The 19,226-nt window shown below is 43.3% G+C and overlaps 1 protein-coding gene across 6 annotated transcripts in view; it reads left to right on the top strand.

Annotated features, from left to right (window-relative positions):
* Positions 1–19,226, top strand: part of TTBK1 (tau tubulin kinase 1) — a 103,283-nt gene that overhangs the window by 76,659 nt on the left and 7,398 nt on the right. For all 6 annotated transcript variants that reach the window (XM_086871672.1, XM_086871697.1, XM_086871681.1 and 3 more), the window contains one exon: positions 17,295–18,898. In XM_086871672.1, the coding sequence (XP_086727798.1) occupies positions 17,295–18,898 (1,604 nt within the window). The remainder of the gene's footprint in view (positions 1–17,294; positions 18,899–19,226) is intronic.

Genomic DNA, 19,226 nt, shown 5'->3' on the forward strand with positions numbered 1-19,226 from the left:
AACTCTTAACATTTTTTATTCATAGTATCCAAAACACTGATGCTCACTTTTCAAGGTCAATTTTAGGAATTAAAATTACTCTTGTTCTATTTTTAAATAAAAGCAAGCAATTTTTAGTTTTGCTAGTCAGAAAATGGAACAAATTAGATAATTGGTTATTGATAAACTCTAAGCCTTGCGTTCAGACAGAAACAATGACTAGCCAATAAGTATCTCCATACATAAATTTCAAAGGTCAGTAATCTGTCTAACACTACTCACATAAACTTGATAGTGCTCTTCTAAGTTCAAAAATCTGATTTACAAAGATGGTTTATTTACATAGACTTCAGTAAGACTTCCAGTTAAAATTATTAATAAATTGAAAACCAACTAGACAAACAAAATATGTTTATATGTTGCTATCTCTTACAAGAGGGGCTGTTTCTCATTAGGACTCCTGACCTCCTGCCCTTAGCTGAGCACTATTCCATGCCTTTAGTGACTGTCAAGAAGAACAAAGAAATCACTGAGGAGGTTTGCAGTGACAGAAGGTGGGTGGTTTGATAAAACACTACTGACAGACCGGCTCTGCAGAAGGATCTGAATTGCTTGATAAATTGCTTGCGTTCAAAGTAATGATTGCATCCACACAGGGACAAGGTCATGTTTGGAGTATAAAAGATGTAAGTCACATGTACAGAATGAGAGAAACTGTGCCCTGGGAGGTGCTGTCTCCCAAAATGAGGTGGCAGTTAGATGAAGTAATTAGCTGCATCGAAGTTCTCACTATGCTGCTGCAGAAAAAAAAAAGCATAAATACATTCTTCTTCAGTGTATCAGTGGGAAAATGGAAGATATGATCAGAGGGAGGTCTTTTGTGGTGGTGAGATCACTACCAGTCTTATCCAAGTCTTATATGGAAATTTTTGTAAAAGATTTTCAAAACCTAAAAGAGAAGTGATACAAGAACGCTTCTATAAAACCTGTCTTGTAGAATAAGCTGGAAGAAATGCAGTCTGTCAGTAAATACAAAACTAAAAAGTGACATGATTGCTGTTAGGTGTCTGCCTAAATAGAGCAAGCAGGGTTTTAACCTGCCAGGCAAAGATATGAGTGTAAGTGCTGGAAGATAAAATAGCAAAGGTAAACCTAGAAGGAAGATGCTCATTTTAAAGACATAGGTGTGTGGTAAACCACTGAAATTCATTATTAAAGGCATTGAATTCTTTTCTGTTCAGTCTCTGTAAGATGGGATATTGGTTTCTAAACTAATCCTGTTCAACCATCAAATTTGGGCTCTATACCAAAATAATTGGACATGTTACTGTCACCTGGGTTTTATGGGAAGTCTTATTTCATGATCAATGTCTTTTACAATTTAATTCTGAACAAATTAATTGGTGCTAATGGCTGGAATCCTGATGTTAAAGTATTATGCAAAAAGTATTAAAAATAGTCAAAGGGGTTTTTTAACATCTTCATCTAATGCTGTATTAATTACTATGGAATCTACATATTGTTGAGGAACAGTTGGCAAATTAAAGAAATGTGAAAAGAGGTCTTTTTATATATATGGAAATGTAATAAATTAATATTGAAACTAGTTGCAGTGCAATTCTAAAAAAAAACTTCTGTAGATTACATTTATATTGCATTTATTTATTGTATTTAATTTATAATGACTGCAATTATAAATGTAAATATGTCCAAAATCAGTTGGCAAAAAACCCAACTGATGGAAGGCTGTTGACATGAAAATTGATCATGGGGCTGTGGGCTGAAAAGTTGGTTGCCCTAGTTATTTGTCCTTTCATGATTGGTAAGGTTTTTTTAGTTCTTCAGATGGAATAAGCCAGTGGGAAACAACACTAGTGAAATAAAATTCCCTTTCAGCATCAGACTCTTAGGCAAATTGTGTTCATCAGAAGGGTCCAAGAATGGGATTTGCATCCTGAGGGAGATACTCTTCTTTTACTTCGCATTGTACATAACACTCGTTCTCCTCAGAATCCAAACTGGAAATGAGCATTTGCCACTCCCTCACAGAGATCATTGGCATCAGGACAGGAAGCTGTTGCTGGGATCTCATGATCTACTTCAGTGAGCAAATGTTCATCACTTGTATATACATATAAAAGCCATCTTTTTATATCTTGGCCTCTTGGCTCCTTTCACTTTCTTTCTATGCAGAATGTGAGATGTTTCCAATTTATTGTTCTCAGCCTCCTTCCCTCAGGAAGGAGCTAATGAGATATGATTTCTGTGAAAATGTTACTGTAAATGCTTGGGTTAAGCTACACTGGGTAAATGTGGTTATGCCAGCACGCATTCACTTTCAGGGGAGACTGTTCTGGTGGGAGGGGGTTGACTGAACATAGGTTGCACTGACACAGGTGCAGTTCTGCAGATGCCAGTTTTCATTAGGAGTATCCTCTTGATACCCCCATGATGATAAAGTCCCTGGTGTGAGCCTGACCTTGTCACCATTCCCATCTTTTTTACTACTGTTGGGGGCCAGGCATGTGAAAGAGTTACAGTGCATCACCTCTTTCACTATTTAAAGTCTCTTTTGTTGCAGTGATGACAAAGTAAGATAGAAATGCCCTGTAAAACAGCCATATGGGTGATGTAACCCCATCCTTATGCTACCTCTTCATGATGAAGTCACTCCTGTCCTACCACTCCTTCTCTTTCTTGTGTGTCTGAACCTTGGGCATTGTGGTGGTCAAGGCTGCTGCAGGACTGTTGTTCTGAAAGGGAAAAGCTTGTTCAGAAGTTGTGTTTGTTGGGCTGAATGGCAGCCAATGACCTCCCCTTCCCAGGATGGAGAAGCTGTACTTGGACAGTGACCTCCAGGCTAGATTGAGATAAGGCAGCTGATGTTCTCTGGGATCTCATCATTGCTCTGTAAGCAGAGACATTGCTCAGAAGCTGCCACCCAGCTTCTGTTCAAATCTTAATCTAGATGGAAGAACAGCAGCAGTTAGCTATAGCCCCAACCTGCTGGTAGACTTCCCGTGCAGAACCCCCTCACTGTCACCTCACTAAGAAGTTCTCTTAGATCTGGTTGCCTCTTTGTTCCAGTTTGCCTCTCCCATCTCTTCCCATATGACAAAATATTTTTGCTCTACCTTGGTTACCTGTGTGTGTCCCCCTCCACACATTGGTCAACACCGTGGTTTACCTCCAGTGCCATTCATGGAATCTTATCCCCCGCATCCTTATTGCATCCCTGGATACCTGCACTACCTTCTGCCTTTGCCCATTCCCAAGAACCTGCAGAGCATGTCTCTGGCACTGGTTTCTTGTGCATTGCATAGCTCATGGTGCCCCATACAATCCTTATAGCACTTTGAGCAGCCAAGGGCTGCTCCTTCCCTCCCTCTGACTTTCTTGGAGGAAATTAAGAAAAAAATGGTACGTTTTGGCAACTGGAGCAATCTCAGCTCTACATGGAATCTGTGTGATGATCACACTATTTAAAAGTTGCATTATTTCAAAAATGAGAATGGAAGATACATTCCATTTTCAGGGCAGTTGCATGAGTTTCAAGTCCTGGAATCCTTAGAACTTAGCAAGCTCCCCCCAGTTATTGTCTGCCTCAGCAGCTAAATTTAGACAGCTGGCAATGTTCTTTCCCTTAAGACACAGGTACCATCTGCATTTGCAAACCATGTACATAGCTGGCTGAACACCACTCCTGTTATTGTGAGCATGTCTCTAAGTTCCACTTAAATTAGTGCCTAGTCTCTGTAAGTGAGAAAATGTTGCAACTCCAGTTGCAAACTCTTCAAGTTCTTCCAGATGGATGTTTTCTGGGCTGGCAAATTAACTGTCCCCATTCTACAACCTGGGAGTTGGGAGAGTGGGGAGGTTTCAAATCAAATAGGGTATTTAAAGCAGCTGGGAGAGGGCAATTATAAGTGCAAGAGAGCTGACACTCTTCATTAACTGTAAACTTTAACACACCAGTGGTTATTCCTGTTGCCTGTCTTAAACTGGAGGTATCACAGACTGGTAGATTCTTTCTTGGGGATTGATGTTCTTTACTTTGCCACATATAACGACTGTTCTTCCCTGATCAAGCCTGTGCCACTGCCATTATACCACCAAAGCATCTTATTTTACACAAGCTCTTTGTTTCTTGTGCAATTCCATTTGACACCTAGCTCTCCCCAGCTGCTTCTGCAGCAGCCAGACCCAGGTGTTACACAAGAAGGCAGCATGCCTTAGAGAACTAGTCAACAATTGTTTTTCCTTTTTGCTACATTTTTTAGATACAAAACCTCTGGAAAGAGGCCTGTTTCTTGAACTGATCAGCCATAAAAAGCAAAGGTGTTTTCAGCACCTTCCCCAGCCCATTCATGGGTGAAGAGGTTGAGTGGCTCTTCAGTAGCTTTTCCTTTTTCAGTTTCTTTTCCAAAAGTGGCTCTAAAGCGGGTGAACACACACCTCTTCTGACTCACCTAGGCTGTGAGCACTTGAGATGAGAAACAAACCAAGTGTCAGTTGGGACACTGCTCTGTTCTTCAAACATTTCTTTCAAAGAAGACACTTTGGAGTGTTTATCTACCTCATTTGTCTTTTGTTTCAGTAGCATTACCAGGCTTTGATACCATCTTTGCCACTGACTACTTTGCCTCACTGTGTGCAGCCTCTTTTGAGAGTCTTGGTCATTTGCTTTGTAGTAGAAACCTTCTGCAGTCAGAAAGACCCTTCTGCAGTCTGTGAGAAAACACCACAGTTTAGCCTTTCCAGAGTTTATTCAGAAACAACATTTGTGGTATTCATACTTTCTTATGGGCTCTTAAACTCTAAAGATCCCCAAGTGCTTTATTTTTTGATTATATGAGTCACTTCCCTGCTGTTTGACATGGGGAAGTCAGCAGCAAAAAAGGCCTTTTCAGAACATGTTGGGATGAAGCCAGATGTTTGGTTGCATAAAGGGAATTTCAGGAGGCTGAATATTTTTTCATAATCTGTAAATTGTCAGGACAGTGGGTGGGACTTACATACCAAATACAACAAATATCACTGAGGCATTTCTTTGACTGCAAGTCACCAGGAACTTCCCTTGCTCTCTTGTGGAAAAATGCACTATTTGAATCTGGTGCTGTGATCCTGTGTAAATAAATTAAGGCAGGAAAATACAACCATTGCTAGTTCACTCTTCTCTTGTAAAATAGCTCAAAAATAGGATGCACTGTGAGATTAAAGGTCAGAAAGCAGGGAAAGATGTGTTCAGTCCTTTTCCTGTTTTCTAATACCGTTCCCTCTCACACTGCCATTGATCTTCTGTGATAGGTATATGTGGAACCTTTAAGAGCTTGGCAGCAGCACAAGATTATTCTTGAAAATAGAAGATTTTCTACTGCTTATCTGGGGGGATTGGTGACAGATACCAACCATGTTTGTCTGGTGGGTCTGGCATCTCCTCCTTAGGCTAGATGGGAGACTCTGTGGTATCCAGTTGCATTTGTATTACAGCCACATAGTAACTGACGCAGTTCAGTCAGTAAGGACTGAATTTATTTATATTGTCAATTGCTGGGTTATATGAATGACACATTTTATTAATGGTTGTCATTAGAGATTTATTCATGACACTCTCAGAACTTTACCTGAAGCTGAGACCATTTTGCTACTTTCGCATTGAATAAGAAAGGGCTCTTTTATCCCAGTCTATTCAAAAGAGAAGCTTTTATTTTTATTTTTGGTTTTCTTGTTTCCCTTTGGTAAAAAGGGGAAAGAACAATTTGGAGATAGCTATCGTATATCTGCCTAGCTCTGCTTGGTAGTTACAGATGGGCTGCAAGAGGCTAGCTGAAAAAAACAAAATTGCATTTCCTAGCAGACAAGGTCTGAAGCTTCTAAAATCATGGATAATTTGCAAACCCCTAAAATCCTGTTAGAGTTTATTGTGAAAAAATTGCCTCAGTTATTTCTCAGCTGGAGAACATGGGGTACCTTTCTCTCGATCTATTTCCCTGTAGTTGCCTGCTCACCCCAGAGTGACTAGAAGAGAAAATAATTTCTGGAGAGGCTGACCAAAGTAAGCCAGATGTGCTTCCTGATTTCACTGTTGTCCCCAGGATGGTGTTGGGATGCTTTGTGCTGGAGCTTCCATTTCTGATGGTTGGTGTGTTTGTGTGGATGCACACGCATGACCCACACGTGGCGTGTGAGCGGTCACGCGTGGTCCTGCCTTACAGAAGAGTTTCTGGGCCACTTTGCACACCCCCAAATGCTGAAGAGGCTGTTGCAAAGAACAAGTCTCAGCCACTTACAGAAAGTATCTTTATGGTGTCTGGTTCAGGTGGTACACCTGGCCTCTGCATGCTGCAGGTCTGACTTCAGCAACCTGGCCCAGGCCAGGTCTCTTCATTCAGCGTGTTGTGACATAAATACATATCTCTCCTTATGCTGTCAGCCGGTGGCAGAGTATTCCGGTGATGAGAACAGTGCTGGCACTTGGGACATAATTTATAGTATGCAAACACCTATTTTGGGTAATACTAAAATATGAAATAAAACACAAAATGGCTGACCATTGTGGCACTACCTTGCTTTTTGTTGCGTTTTTATGCCACGTGTTTTGTGTTTGGGTCACTATAACACAAACCTGCATCGGCAGTTCCAGAGGACAGCGCAAAGATTAATTTCTGGGAAATGTTTTTAAGTGTTATTTGCTGTATTGCAACTTCTTTATATCACACCTGACATTGAAAAAAAATGATGTTACAATGAATGTACATTTTGAACAAGCTGCTAATCATGTAACCTGGGGTTTGCAAGCAATCCCCATTTTACATTCACTTGCATGTCTTCTAGTGTTCAAAAAGAAAATTGCTTTATGTTTGGAGGTTTTATTTTTTCATATGCAAAGTGGTTCAATGAGTTACCTCATCTAGTGCACTTGCCTCGTAAAAATCCCCAGGGTTTCCTCCAACAACTCCAACAAATTTTTCAGTTTAATTACGAGTGCAACTAATTATCTGGCAACATGAAACACAGTAATGGCAAATTTCCTCTGAACAAGTCAGACAAGGAGGATTTCCCTGGGACTCTTCCCCCTTCAGCTTGGTCCTTCCTAGAAAACCCCTACCAGATCAGGTTCTTACTCAGCACAGCTGACTTCTGGTTATTTTTATGACTTAGGAAGATGTTTAGCTTTCAAAATATTATTATTATTCTTCTTTCTTGCTGCTATTAAGTTGCCTTTACAGTTAGGGACTAGAGGAATTTTTGGATTATCATTTCCTTCCACTTCACTCACTATTTCCCGAGTCTCCAATGAGTGATAAAAATGAAGTGGTCCCCATGCCTGCTCAGACAGGGAGCTCTGCATTGGCTCTCTCTGGAGACACTGGTGGGTACAGAGTTGGGAATCTGAGTGGCAGGCATTCCACCTTTACAGAGCTTTTGCTTCCATCCAAGACGCTAGGAAAACTGGCACAAACCTAACACATGAAAGCACAAACAGGGAGGAGCAGAGCACTTATCCAGCACAGGGCTTGATTGTCCTATTCACCTTGGTAAAAAGAATGAAGAAAAAGGCTGTGGAGCGTTGATGGTAAGATGCTGGATAGAAGAACATCTCTAACATTTATGGTGCTGATTCTTGGAACACAGAGATCCTGCAAGTAAGCATGGCAGCTCTAAGACCCCTGCTACTTTTACCTCATCTGATACTGGTTTGAAGAAAGAGCTGCTTCAGAAACTCAGATTCTAGGTTTTTTCCACACACTTGCCAATCCTGCCAGATCTCCCAGTCCCGATCAAGCTTAGTCTATGTTGGCAGAGGATAATGTCACTTCCAGGATATGCTAAGGTCCTGATAGTATCCAAATAAAAGCTGTTACAGGGAAGACTGGACTACAGCTCTTGCTGTCTGCGTGCCATCTGCATCTCTCAGGACTAAGGCCTCTTCCCATTCCCAGTGGAACAATTAACGTCGTGTTGAGAACTTGATTTCTGCTTCTCAGACTTTTCAGCTCCCATGAAGAATCTCAGGGACCAGCATATCCTTCCTTTGCATTACCTTGTGTCACCTGTTAGACTTCTGTTGCTGCTAAGCAGGAGAGTCCAAACCATATTCAACTAACTACAACTTGAGTAGGAAGTGAATATGTGTTTCTGTGGTCTTTGCTACTGAGAGGAGACAAAAGCTGTAGGTAACCTGTTGTGCTTACTGGTTTGCTTGAGAAACTCCATCTGCTGGGACCTGAGTTTGCTTGAAGCAGTGGATCTCAGAGCAGTCCCCTTCAAGCAGGTCTCCAGTATTAAGAGGTGCAGCAGAAGGGATTCCTCAAGCTGCCAGGAGTCCTCATGGACTGCTAGGGACAGAAGGTTTGCAGATACTGTGGAAGTTCGTCTCAGGGGGAAGGCAGCAGGGAGATGGAGGGGACGCAGCCTGCTGTAGCTTTAAAGGCAGTACTGTGTAGGGATCCGTTTGGAAGGACATAGTTGACTAAAGGGATCCAAAGCTTGTTTTCCTCGAGTCTTTTTATTCTTCCTTATCTAATCCCTTTAGAGCCTAAGGTCAACCCCTTTTTGTACTGCAATAACACTGTAATATATGCTTGCACTAATTCTTCTGGTATACCAAGCATGCAAGACCAATTTAAAGCTTTTTTTTCAGAAGAAAAAGACTGTATTATTGTGTATATAGAAATACTGAGAGAGAATTTGAATTCTGTCTCCTGTATAAAAGCATGCATTGATTACCTGTATGTAGATCATGCTGTAAATGCTGCAGAGTACTGTAAAATCCTACACTTGAAACCACAATGAACCGGCAATGTCATCAAAAACAAATGAAAAAGAAGCTGTGCAATGGATTTTGTGCCTTTTTTAAATCCATGTATGTTAATCTAGACAATCGGGAAAAAAAAAAAAAAAAAGAAAAAGAAAAAAACAAACAAACAAAAAAAAAAAAAAAGCTTGTATACTACCAAAACCTTATTAAAGAATCAAAGGCAGCATCTTGTTGATGGCTGGGGTTTTTATTTGCTTTCTTTTTTACTTCTTTGCTCTGGGAAGGTGTCCCCTTCTCATCCTTGGGTAGGTGGGAGCACTGCGCAAAGAAGTCTGGTAGAACAGTGAGTTCCATTATTGGTTACACGTGTAATCACTAAAAACTTGAAGTTAAGACACATCTGGGAATAGAAACAAAGACTGTTAGAGATGTGTTTTATGTACTTTTGGAAGGCCACACTGTGATTTCAATTCAAGCATGTGGGGGCTCTGGAACCTGTGGAAAAGGTGGTGGAAATTGCCCTCATGCAGAAGAATCACAAGACTCCAGCGCCTCAAAGGCAGAAAGCAGTTTGTGATGGTGTGGGAGGAAGAGCCTGCATAAGGCTGTGGTCTCAGAGGGTTGTACAGTGTGTGAGTCCCCTTTTCTCCTGAGAATTCTATGGAGGGTCAGGCAGGATTCTTCTGAGTCTGTCCTTAGCAAGGTCCAAAGCTTATCTTCTCCGTGCTTCAAAGTGTGTTTTAGTTTGCCCCTGAGTGTGCGGCAGATGTGTACATCATGTGTAGATCTGTCAGGCTCTGCCAAAGGGTCCAGTGATGCCATGGTTTAGAGCATGGTCTGAAACAGAACAGTAGATAGAAGAAGCACATCATTTCCTGAATTTATGTGAGATAAATATTGTGAGGGTTTTTTTCCTGTACCTGGTTGATTTTCACTTACAAGAGATGGGGGAGAAAAAATTCCAAATTCTAAAGTAAAAAGGAAAATTTATTAGGCTTATACAGGAAACTGTTCCCTTTCCCCCACATCAGTGCAGAGCTGCTTAGGAGAGCAGGCTTTTCTGGAGGACACTGAGCCCACTCTGAACCATGTGTTTCATTAGGAGTATAGAAATTTTGACAGAAAATAAACCCACTTGTCCTCGGGTCCAGAAGGTCCTCAGAGATCAGGGGGCTGGGTGTGGCTGGGCTCAATTGCTAATTTTTCCCAATTCAGCACTGTAAGTCTAGCTGAGTTCAAGAAGAGCTTTCACAGGCACAGATTCACAGAAAATCATTCATAGAAAATGTGGTCTTGACACTATGGGTCTGATTGTGTTCAATAAGAACTTGATCACAAATTCACAGATCACAGATTCACAAATAATGTGATTTATCAATACTATAGATCTGGCCAAGTTAAGTAAGAACTTCCATGATTCAGATTCATGGATGGTGCTTTTTCTTTGCCCCAATGCCCCCCTTCTTTTATGCAATAATTTTTGGTGCTTTCATAAGGGGTGAAACAATCACAAATCACATCATAGATGGGATTTTGGTGACTGTTGTAATATATTTAAAGCATGCCCTTTTCTCTTCATTTGCATTCTAAGGTGTGTGAAAGTTAATATGCAAATAAGTCTTAATGAAGGTCTTGGCTACTTTTGGTCAGAATTTTAAGTTGATACAAAACGTGAAATAATCACTTTAGTCCTCCTCCACCCATTAAAGCAGCAGTCAGTGGTGCTCCAGAGAGTCTTTGCACACATCCTAATCTTCTTAATGGGCCAGAGTTATAACACATCTTGTTCTGGAAGGGGAGGCTGATGGCTGCTACTGAAACAATATTGGGCTGTGAGGCCTCCACTTCACCCCAGACAACATCCAGTGGTTTGACCTTGCTCGAGCCATGTGCAGGGTCAGTGAGGGGCCCAGCATCATCCATTTGTCACCAACAGAAACCAACACCTAGAACTCAGCACATTATTCACCCTGTGGCCACAGCCACACAGTCAACAGCCATAACATTATTGCACACTGAGGGACATCATGGACTGCATATTTCTTTTTCTTGACCACAGGGGAGATCGTAAGGTTAATTTAACTTCATATAATTGATTTTGGGGGTATCTCTCTAGGGTGATTCCTTTTCCTCCTCTTCCACATCTTTCATTTCCATCCATACAGATCTTATGCATATCTGACAGATGATTACCTGGGTTATCATTGATAATAATCCACAAAATGTAATAATTACAACAAAAACTTACAACAAAGATTGTGATAAGCTCTGTAGCCAGCCAGTAAGTGAAAAACCTAACTCATGCAGGAGCTTGTTTAATGTCCATTTTCCATACTACATCAGAGATCTCTGTTTGCTCTTACTGTATACTTCATATGACCTAGTTGTTCACAAAGATCCTTAGTTACATTTGGTATGTGAATGGAGGTATCATCAGATGGACTCACACATCCACAATCTCCATTTTCAGGCCATAATAAAAGTCTAATTTTAGCCTGTTTTGCAAGGCCATTTTTGATGTTGCCTGCAATTGTACCTTGACTTCCTCCAGTGCCACACAAGTTGCATTAGTCAATGCTTTGATTTGTCCAGTAAGGTTATATAACATCATTTGATTTTGGAATGCTGTCAGCTGGGGTGTGAAAATAGATTCCAGAGCCCACCCCACCACAGGTCCACTTGTCACAAATACCTTGTTGGTAAAGACAAGCTGGCAGAGAAGCCCCCTTCTGCTGACCAGATGGCCAAGAGAGGGGACAAAGAAAAGCAAAACCACAACACAGCGACGGAGCCTTCACAATTACAGAGCTCCCTCTTCCCCTGAAAAGAGACTAACAGGGAACAGGGACAAAACCAAAAAACATGAAAGTACCATCTCTTATTGTCCAAAACCAAAAGTCAGTGCTGACAGGTTGTCCACTCTGCACCACCCAGCAGGGGCTCTCCTGGCAGTGGCAGTTCCATCAGCAGTGGTGGCTGGAACTGGGGCAGCAGCTCAGACTTGTGGAGAGAATGGGTCTGACTTTCTGGGATATCCTGGGCAGCAGCAATGAAAAGGTCCAAGGAAAACATCCTCCCCAGCTCCAGAAACAGGGATTGCTTATAGGAAGAGCTGGAAAAATAGTGTTAGGAAATTCTCTAAAGCCCAGAGAGAAAACAAAAGAGGGCTTCTGCCTTGTGTTGGTTCTGAAAACCTGCCCCAGACAGCTCTCTTGGCAGCCCTGGAAGAAATAAGAAAGAGAGCACAGTGTGCCTGTCCCTGTCTTTTAGAGGGACAGTGATAATCTTGGGAAGTTGGCATAGGAAGGATATGGAATACAAGACATATTTCTTGGATTACCCAGGACAGACGTATTGCCGTTGGTCTTTTGACTTCCTTTCAATTCAAACACACACACCACTGTTGTAAGAGGCTGCTTCCTCCAAAGGTGACAAAGTGCCAATAATCCCAATGCATGTTGGCAACACTGTCCCTCAGCAGATCATGTTCTGTCACTGCTGAGCCACTTGGTGTGCCCCAGGAGGGTCTGCTTAGCTCTGGACAAATCATGTCAGGCCTGGTGTCATTGTTAGTCAAAAAACACCAAACACCACATTGTGGCACTCACCACACCCTTGGAATATGCATTCCTTATGGTATATTAGTACACATATCCTGGGGATGATGATAAATCATATCAATCATTTCCCTATTAGTCACAAATATTAATGGTGGCTCAGGGATGTTGCAGTTCCATGTGGTTGTATCGTTCTTGTGCCACTTCAAAATATATTTTTCTTAGTTCCTGAAGTCAGATTTGTGTGGTTTTTTTCACATGATCTCCCAAGTTTTGGTGAAATCCATAATTAATATTTCCCAAGAGCTGGTGAGCTGGGAGACTGAGGGAGATGAACACACAGTGCTTTGAGTAATATTGTGTGTCCACCCAAAAGCTTGAATTAACTGCAGCATAGGATTTGAAGCAAGACCTGAACTTCCATCTGGTAATATAATCCCTTGGAGCATTTGACAACTTGGCATTAACTTGGGGATATTATGGAATGTGAAATGTCCATCAGATGTCTTCCTCCTTGGACCAGTCTTGAACCATCATGGCTGTGAGATGTGAGCCATTGCCAGTCTGAATTTCCTGTGGGAGAGGCAGTGTGCTGAACTGTTGTTTCATAATTCCACTGAGACGTCCCAGACAGACAGATCACTGTAGGTTCCTGAGCAGTACCTGCCGTAGTTCAGTGTCACTGAACTGCATCTGGGAGGTGAGAAGTCTCCTCAGGATCATACTCTATCCTCTCTTTATCTGTTCTGCCTGTTTCACAGGCAGGCCAATCCTCTTCAAGATCACAGAACCTCATTTTGGTATCACTGAAAGAGGGGGAGCCCAACTCCAGTGGTGTCTCCACCCCTCCTGGCCCCTTTTGCCATAGATTACAATGAGACCCATGCCCACTGAATCCCCATTCTATGTGAACAAGGTCAGTTGGGTGTATGGGACAGAGTTGTTGGAACAATCTCAGTTCACTTATTAAGAATTCTAATACATTCATGTGCACTTACATCATTCCTATGATTTTCCTTTCCTCAGTAGTCCATTAAGAGATCAAGCAATAATGAAAAGAAAACATGGTCAAGGAGGGGAATTATGAAAAGCATGTCCTTTATGTGTAGGGCAGTCATCCAAGTATGAGCAACTCTGTGGCAGTGCCATCATCTCAACAGTGTTTGGAGCTGCAGAAGTTGAAGTTGCAGTGTTAGCAGAAAACTATTAACAATCCATGATGAAACACCACTGTTGGTTTGTTTATTGCCTACACTGATGAATTATAATGCAAGTGATGCCTCTTTTTTCCAAATCTGTCATCACACAGTCCTCATAAGTGCTACTGTTGGTAGGGGGCATTCCTTTACATTCATAAACTTGGAAGAGGACAGTGGTATTGATGTTTTTAATAGGTTCATAAGTTTTGCAGACCCTGACCTGTCCCACATTCTTTCAGATTTTATTTCTATCTCTGGCAACCCTGTTGCCTTATGTTGTAAAACTCTGCAGAGTTCCATCTGGGAGTTTCTAGGTTTGAGCATAAAGTAGGTAATGTCCTAAAATGTTTGTTTGGGCAGCACTCACAAGCAAGTCAACCTTAGTTAATAATCTAAGACAAGTTTCATTAAGAGACAGAGTGTTAAAGTGGTGAAACGTGCAGACTTTGTGGGGAGCACATGCTCAGACACATGTAATGTCATAGGCATTCCTGGACAAGTGACCAACCAGTCAAGAGTCAGTGGAACGGACATTTGAGGCCAAACAGGCAGGAAAATGTGGCTACCTTAGCTCATGGCATAGTTCCTGCTCACAGGAGAGTAAACCTGACATAGGGCTGCCAGGATGACCAGGAACAAGAAACATAAGACATGAGGAGAGGCTGAGAGATCTGGGTTTGTTCTGCCTTAAAAGTAGGATTGACTGTGGCATCCTCTTTGTTCCTTGAACTGCCTGATGGAGGGAGATGCCATACTCTTCTCAGAGGTGCACAATGAAAGGATAAGATGTAATGGACCAAAGTTGCATGAAAGGAAAGTTAGATACAGGAATTAGATCTTAACCCCCCCACCTTTTTCATCATGAGGAGCCTTAAACTCTAGGACAAGATCCCAAAGAGGTTGTGAGATTTCCATCCTTGGAGTACTAAAAACTCAGCTGGATGTGGCCCAGCACAGGCAGATCTGTTCCTGCTTTGAGGGGTGGTTGGAGCAAAGATCTTCAGAGATTCCTTACATCTTTTTCATTCTACAGTTATAAGATATAGGCTAAGCCTCTCCACTTCCGATCTTCTGACATCTTCCCTTAGTTCCTCCCCATTCATACAGCAGAGCAGAAAAGTTCTTCTCTGGCCTTTGAGGAATTGTCCTAGAGCAGCTGGGTGTTATGTAGTACAAAAGACTGTCAAGACAGGACCCAAGTTTCTCTAGTGAGGGGCTCAAACTGGGAACACCTTGTTCAGCAGAATTTCTTGTAGTTGGATATTTGTGTTCTTTGGACTTTCTCCGTGGTGCATGTACAGTGGCAAAGCAGCAACTGTCTCGGGCTGCTTTACGGGAATGTGTTAAGCATTCCAAGTCTCCCAAAGGTAGGTAGAAGCAAAGCAGTCACTGTTGTGCTTAGGGTGCAATGTCCATACAGGGAAGTAGAACATACATAGAGAAATTGAAATGACAGACAGAAAGGCAGTCCATTTACTAAATGCTGCAAGGAATTTGCAGAGGTGGAAGTACATGGGGGTTAGAAAGTTAACTACAGCATGACTTAATGGTAGCAGAGGGGCACCAGAGCACAAGAAATAAAGAAATAAATAACTACTGTTTTTCTTACAGCAACACCCTGCTGTCCAGCTCTGTGTCATACATTATTGCTTAGTGCAACCTCATTTCAGAAAAGCTTTTGATGTCTTGCAAGGGAAAAGCTATTGAGGAAAGGGGGTTTTCTGGAGACAGGGCTGCTGGTGGGGCAGACTGCAGGGTGCAGAAACCATATCTCTGGCCTATATAGGATGTGTTCTGCAGGGCTGGATTCAGCTTACCTTGGCCACAGAGCCGAAGAGATGACACAAGCCAAAGGCTGGGAGGAGATTTGAAGGTCTACACAGATGCATATTTCACTATACAAGGAAAAACAGCAATTGTCCATCTGCATCATCAAGCACAGCATTTAGAAAATGGTGTAAGGTAGCGCAGCAGAGAAACTGTTGTTGGGATTGTGGAACTCTTTCCAGTGCGACGCTCAGCACAAGGCAAGATGTTGGTCAGGTCCCATTCCCACTGAAGTGCATCTGTTTGTTTAGGATTCTAGGAATAGCACTGTGGTTGTATTTCTTGGGAAAAACAAACCCAGCCAAAATGCATCATCCAATCCTAGGCTGCTGAATTAATTAATTTCCAAGAAATGCCTGAGGGAAGAAGCCATGTGGGTAATTTCCTTTGCAAAGGGTGGTAAGTGCCTCTTACCCATCCAAGTTCCACATCTGCCATACTGATACAAAAGGTAGAGTGGGTCACTGAAAGCCCAAACCAGGCTAATATAGGGCCATCTTCAGGGCCAGGATTCAGCTTTAATGGAAGAAGAGAAGCAACTTTGAATTCCAGAGGTACTGCCAAAACCAGCCTGTATTTTAATTTATAAGATATGAAAAGAAATAGTAACTGGATAGCAACTTACCACCACACAGAACAGCTTAATGCTGCCCACCAACCTATTTGAAATGTCTCTGTTGTACAGGAGCATAAAAATATTATATTTTTCAGGCTCACCACATGAAGATTTTCAGCACAATATTTAATTGTGCCATTGGACTGAAAAGCCACTGAGGACTTTTTGTCCTCAGCAGAGATAAAACAATCTATTCCCATGGTCAGGTGAATGTGATAGCTGTTAGCAGCTCTGGAGCTCACATGGTTAAGTGGGTGCATGTTTAGTTGCGTAGCCTAAATATCCTCTGGCGCTGTTGAATGCCGCTGGAAAACGCAGATGTTTGGAGCCCTGCTGTTCATGATTAGGACTTTTCAAGGGGAACATGTGATGCGTTATTGACCGGTTGATTTTATGGAGAGGTTACAGTTTGCAAGCCCTAACAGAAGTGTGCTGTAAACGATTTGGTTTTAAATCCATTCTGCAGAGTGGTGCTGATGTGATTTTCATTTGCAACTGATTGTTAATTAGGCCACGCTTGACAGGCATTTCCTATTTATTTTGGTCTTGTTTGGCCAAGTGTGTGCAAGCTCCTGTTTTCCTGTAGGATCATTTGCAATCATTTCACAGTCTGCTACTGCCACAGGCTGCTGCTGGAGAAACAGTGCCCCCACCACATGTCCTGTCTGCCCTTCACTTCTCTGGGTTGGACACCCCAGGGTCTGATAATGACATCTTATGTGCTAGCTTTCATGACTTGCTGATGATTTTAGTGGAAGCAGAAGCCTGTAAGAGACAGAATGAGGGGTTGCTACAGCGATATGGGAGCAGAAGAGGGGATGGAAGGTGCACCAGGAGAACACAGTAGCACTAGAAGTGTTACTGCCCCAGGGACAATGGTGGATGGTAATGGAAAGTGATGGGGAAACTTATGTAGCTCAGAGGTGCTCCTTGAGTTCACTGTGGCCTGGGTATAAAAGAGACTTGCTAAGTGGTCCAGTAAGGAAGAAGTGATTATGTGAATATATAAATACTGAAATAAAAATGTAAATGCTGAAGAAGATTGAGAAATATGAAAAATCTTGAGGAGCTGCCTGAAAATGGCTGTATTAGGTCCAGGTTAAAGACTGCTAACAAAGGAACTTCTTTGGAACATTTTTTTTTTCCTTCGTTGATAAGTATCTGTGAATCTCTCCTTTCTAAGGTTTATATGAATCAAACAATAGAGTGATGACTGCTCAGGCATGTATTTTGGAAGCATGATGGATTATATGCTGTCCATGGAATCTTCCTGCTGCTGTTGGTCCTGATGTCTTCTGTGTCAAATGTCTGAACGCTAACTCACCCTCTCTTTTGTCACATTTGTCTTCCTGCAGGCATACATGCTGAAGTCATTTGAAATGAATGGCCTGCCCAAGGCGGTCCCTTTAAGTTTGCCTTACCAGGACTTCAGAAAAGATATGTGCAACTACTGGGAAAAGCCTAAGTTATCCCAGCGAATAAAGAAGGTTGATTTCTCAAACATTGTCTTGACTGCTCCTTGCAAACCTCTGGAACCTTATCTGGAAATGAATGGAAAAGAGGAGGAGGAGGAGGAAGAAGAGGAGGAAGACTATGAGGAGGAGGAAGATGAACAGGATGAGGGAGAGGAGGAGGAGGAGGGCAATGAGATTGACATGCACAGTGATTCCAGCAGCGACCTAAGTCAGAAGAGCACAGAGCGCAGCCAGGAGTGCGCACCGTCCACACTCCTGGCTGATGACCAGAAGGGGTCCAAGGGTCGAGCATCCACTGCTGATGGGGACCTGGAGCTGGAGGAAGGCTCAAAAACATTAGTGCTGTTTTCACCGGGTGATCTGAAAAAGTCTCCAGTGGCTGCAGACTTACCTCCAGAAGTTGATCTGGGCACTCTTGCTGCACTGACACCGCAGAGCGAGCGGCCGCAGCCCATGGGGAGCCAGCTGGACGTGTCTGAGCCAGGGACCCTGTCCTCAGTCCTTAAATCTGAACCAAAGCCTCCCGTGGCAGTGGCTACAGCTTCCTCCCCATTTACCAAAGTCGAGCGCACATTTGTTCACATTGCTGAGAAGACACACCTGAACGTGATGTCTTCCAGCGGGCAGCTGATGCGGCACGAGGAGTACTGCCCCCCAGGACAGTTCGAGGAGGTCATCATTGAGGAGGAGCTGGAGGACAACCTGGTGCTGGTGGAGAATGGAAGCATTCATTCCGGGCTGGAAGGGGCAGAGACGGAGAGCTGCGCGCTTTCGGCCAATCATGTCGAGACCACCTCAGAGACTGTGGGGGAGCAGCCGGCCCTTCCCAACGGCATGCCAAAACTTCCCGAGGACAAGCCAGAGCTCTCCGGAAAAGTGGCGCTCTCACTGGATTTGGAAGAGCCTGACAAGGTGGCTACAAGGGAGCCTGGCCTCGAGAAGGAGGCATCAGCGACAGAACACCTGAAGCAAGCAGAGACCCTCCTTGAGACGCCACAGCAGGTCCCCAGGAGGCCGCTGGGCTCCAGGTATAGAAGTCGGATACCCATTTTGTTCTCTGAGGAGGACACTGGCTCAGACCTTTCAACTTCACTCTCAGCCAAAGAAAGGCTTTATAAGAGGGCAAAGCAACCTGACCTGGCTCGCCTGGTGATGGAGAAGAGACAGAGCCGCCTCCTCCGGCTGGCCTCAGGTGCCTCCTCCTCAGCATCCTCCAGTGACGAGCGGCGGCGAGCCTCCGAAACCCTGTCAGCCACGGGTTCTGAGGAGGACACCCATGACTCTGATGACTCCATCCCAAGGAAGGGAGAGAAGAAGGCTGCGCTGCTGGGAAGAGACGAGAGAGCCGTAAGCACAAGGAGCAGAATTCCTCGTCCCATCGTGCCGGTGAAAACGCCGCTGGAGGTGACGAGGTCAGAGAGCTCCGTGGCCACTGCAATGGCAGGGCTGTGCAGCTCCCCACAGGATACAGCTGCTGCCTGCAGGTAAGACCAAAATGGTGAGAAATGCAAAGAGCTAGGCTTGTTGAGGAGACAGCCAGGGTTTTGCTCACCTCCCATGACTTCATCCTTTACTCTGCTTGACTGCATAGTCCATCCTTGTTTCTTATGGTCATTTCAGCCTGCAGGTGTGTGAAATACCTCTCTGTCTTCTTTTTATGAAGCCTCTCTTCACTTGCCCTTGCTTTGAGACCTTTCCTTTTACAAGCCCTTTCACTTGGTCTGATAATGGCAGATGCCCCCAGTGTTGAGCTCTCAGCTTTGAAGCGAAGCCATGACTCTGCAGGGAGACCTGGCCTCCTGGCCTGACTAT

The sequence above is a fragment of the Cyanistes caeruleus genome, chromosome 2, assembly GCF_971803275.1.
Source record: "Cyanistes caeruleus chromosome 2, bCyaCae1.hap1.1, whole genome shotgun sequence".
NCBI classification, from domain to species: domain Eukaryota; kingdom Metazoa; phylum Chordata; class Aves; order Passeriformes; family Paridae; genus Cyanistes; species Cyanistes caeruleus.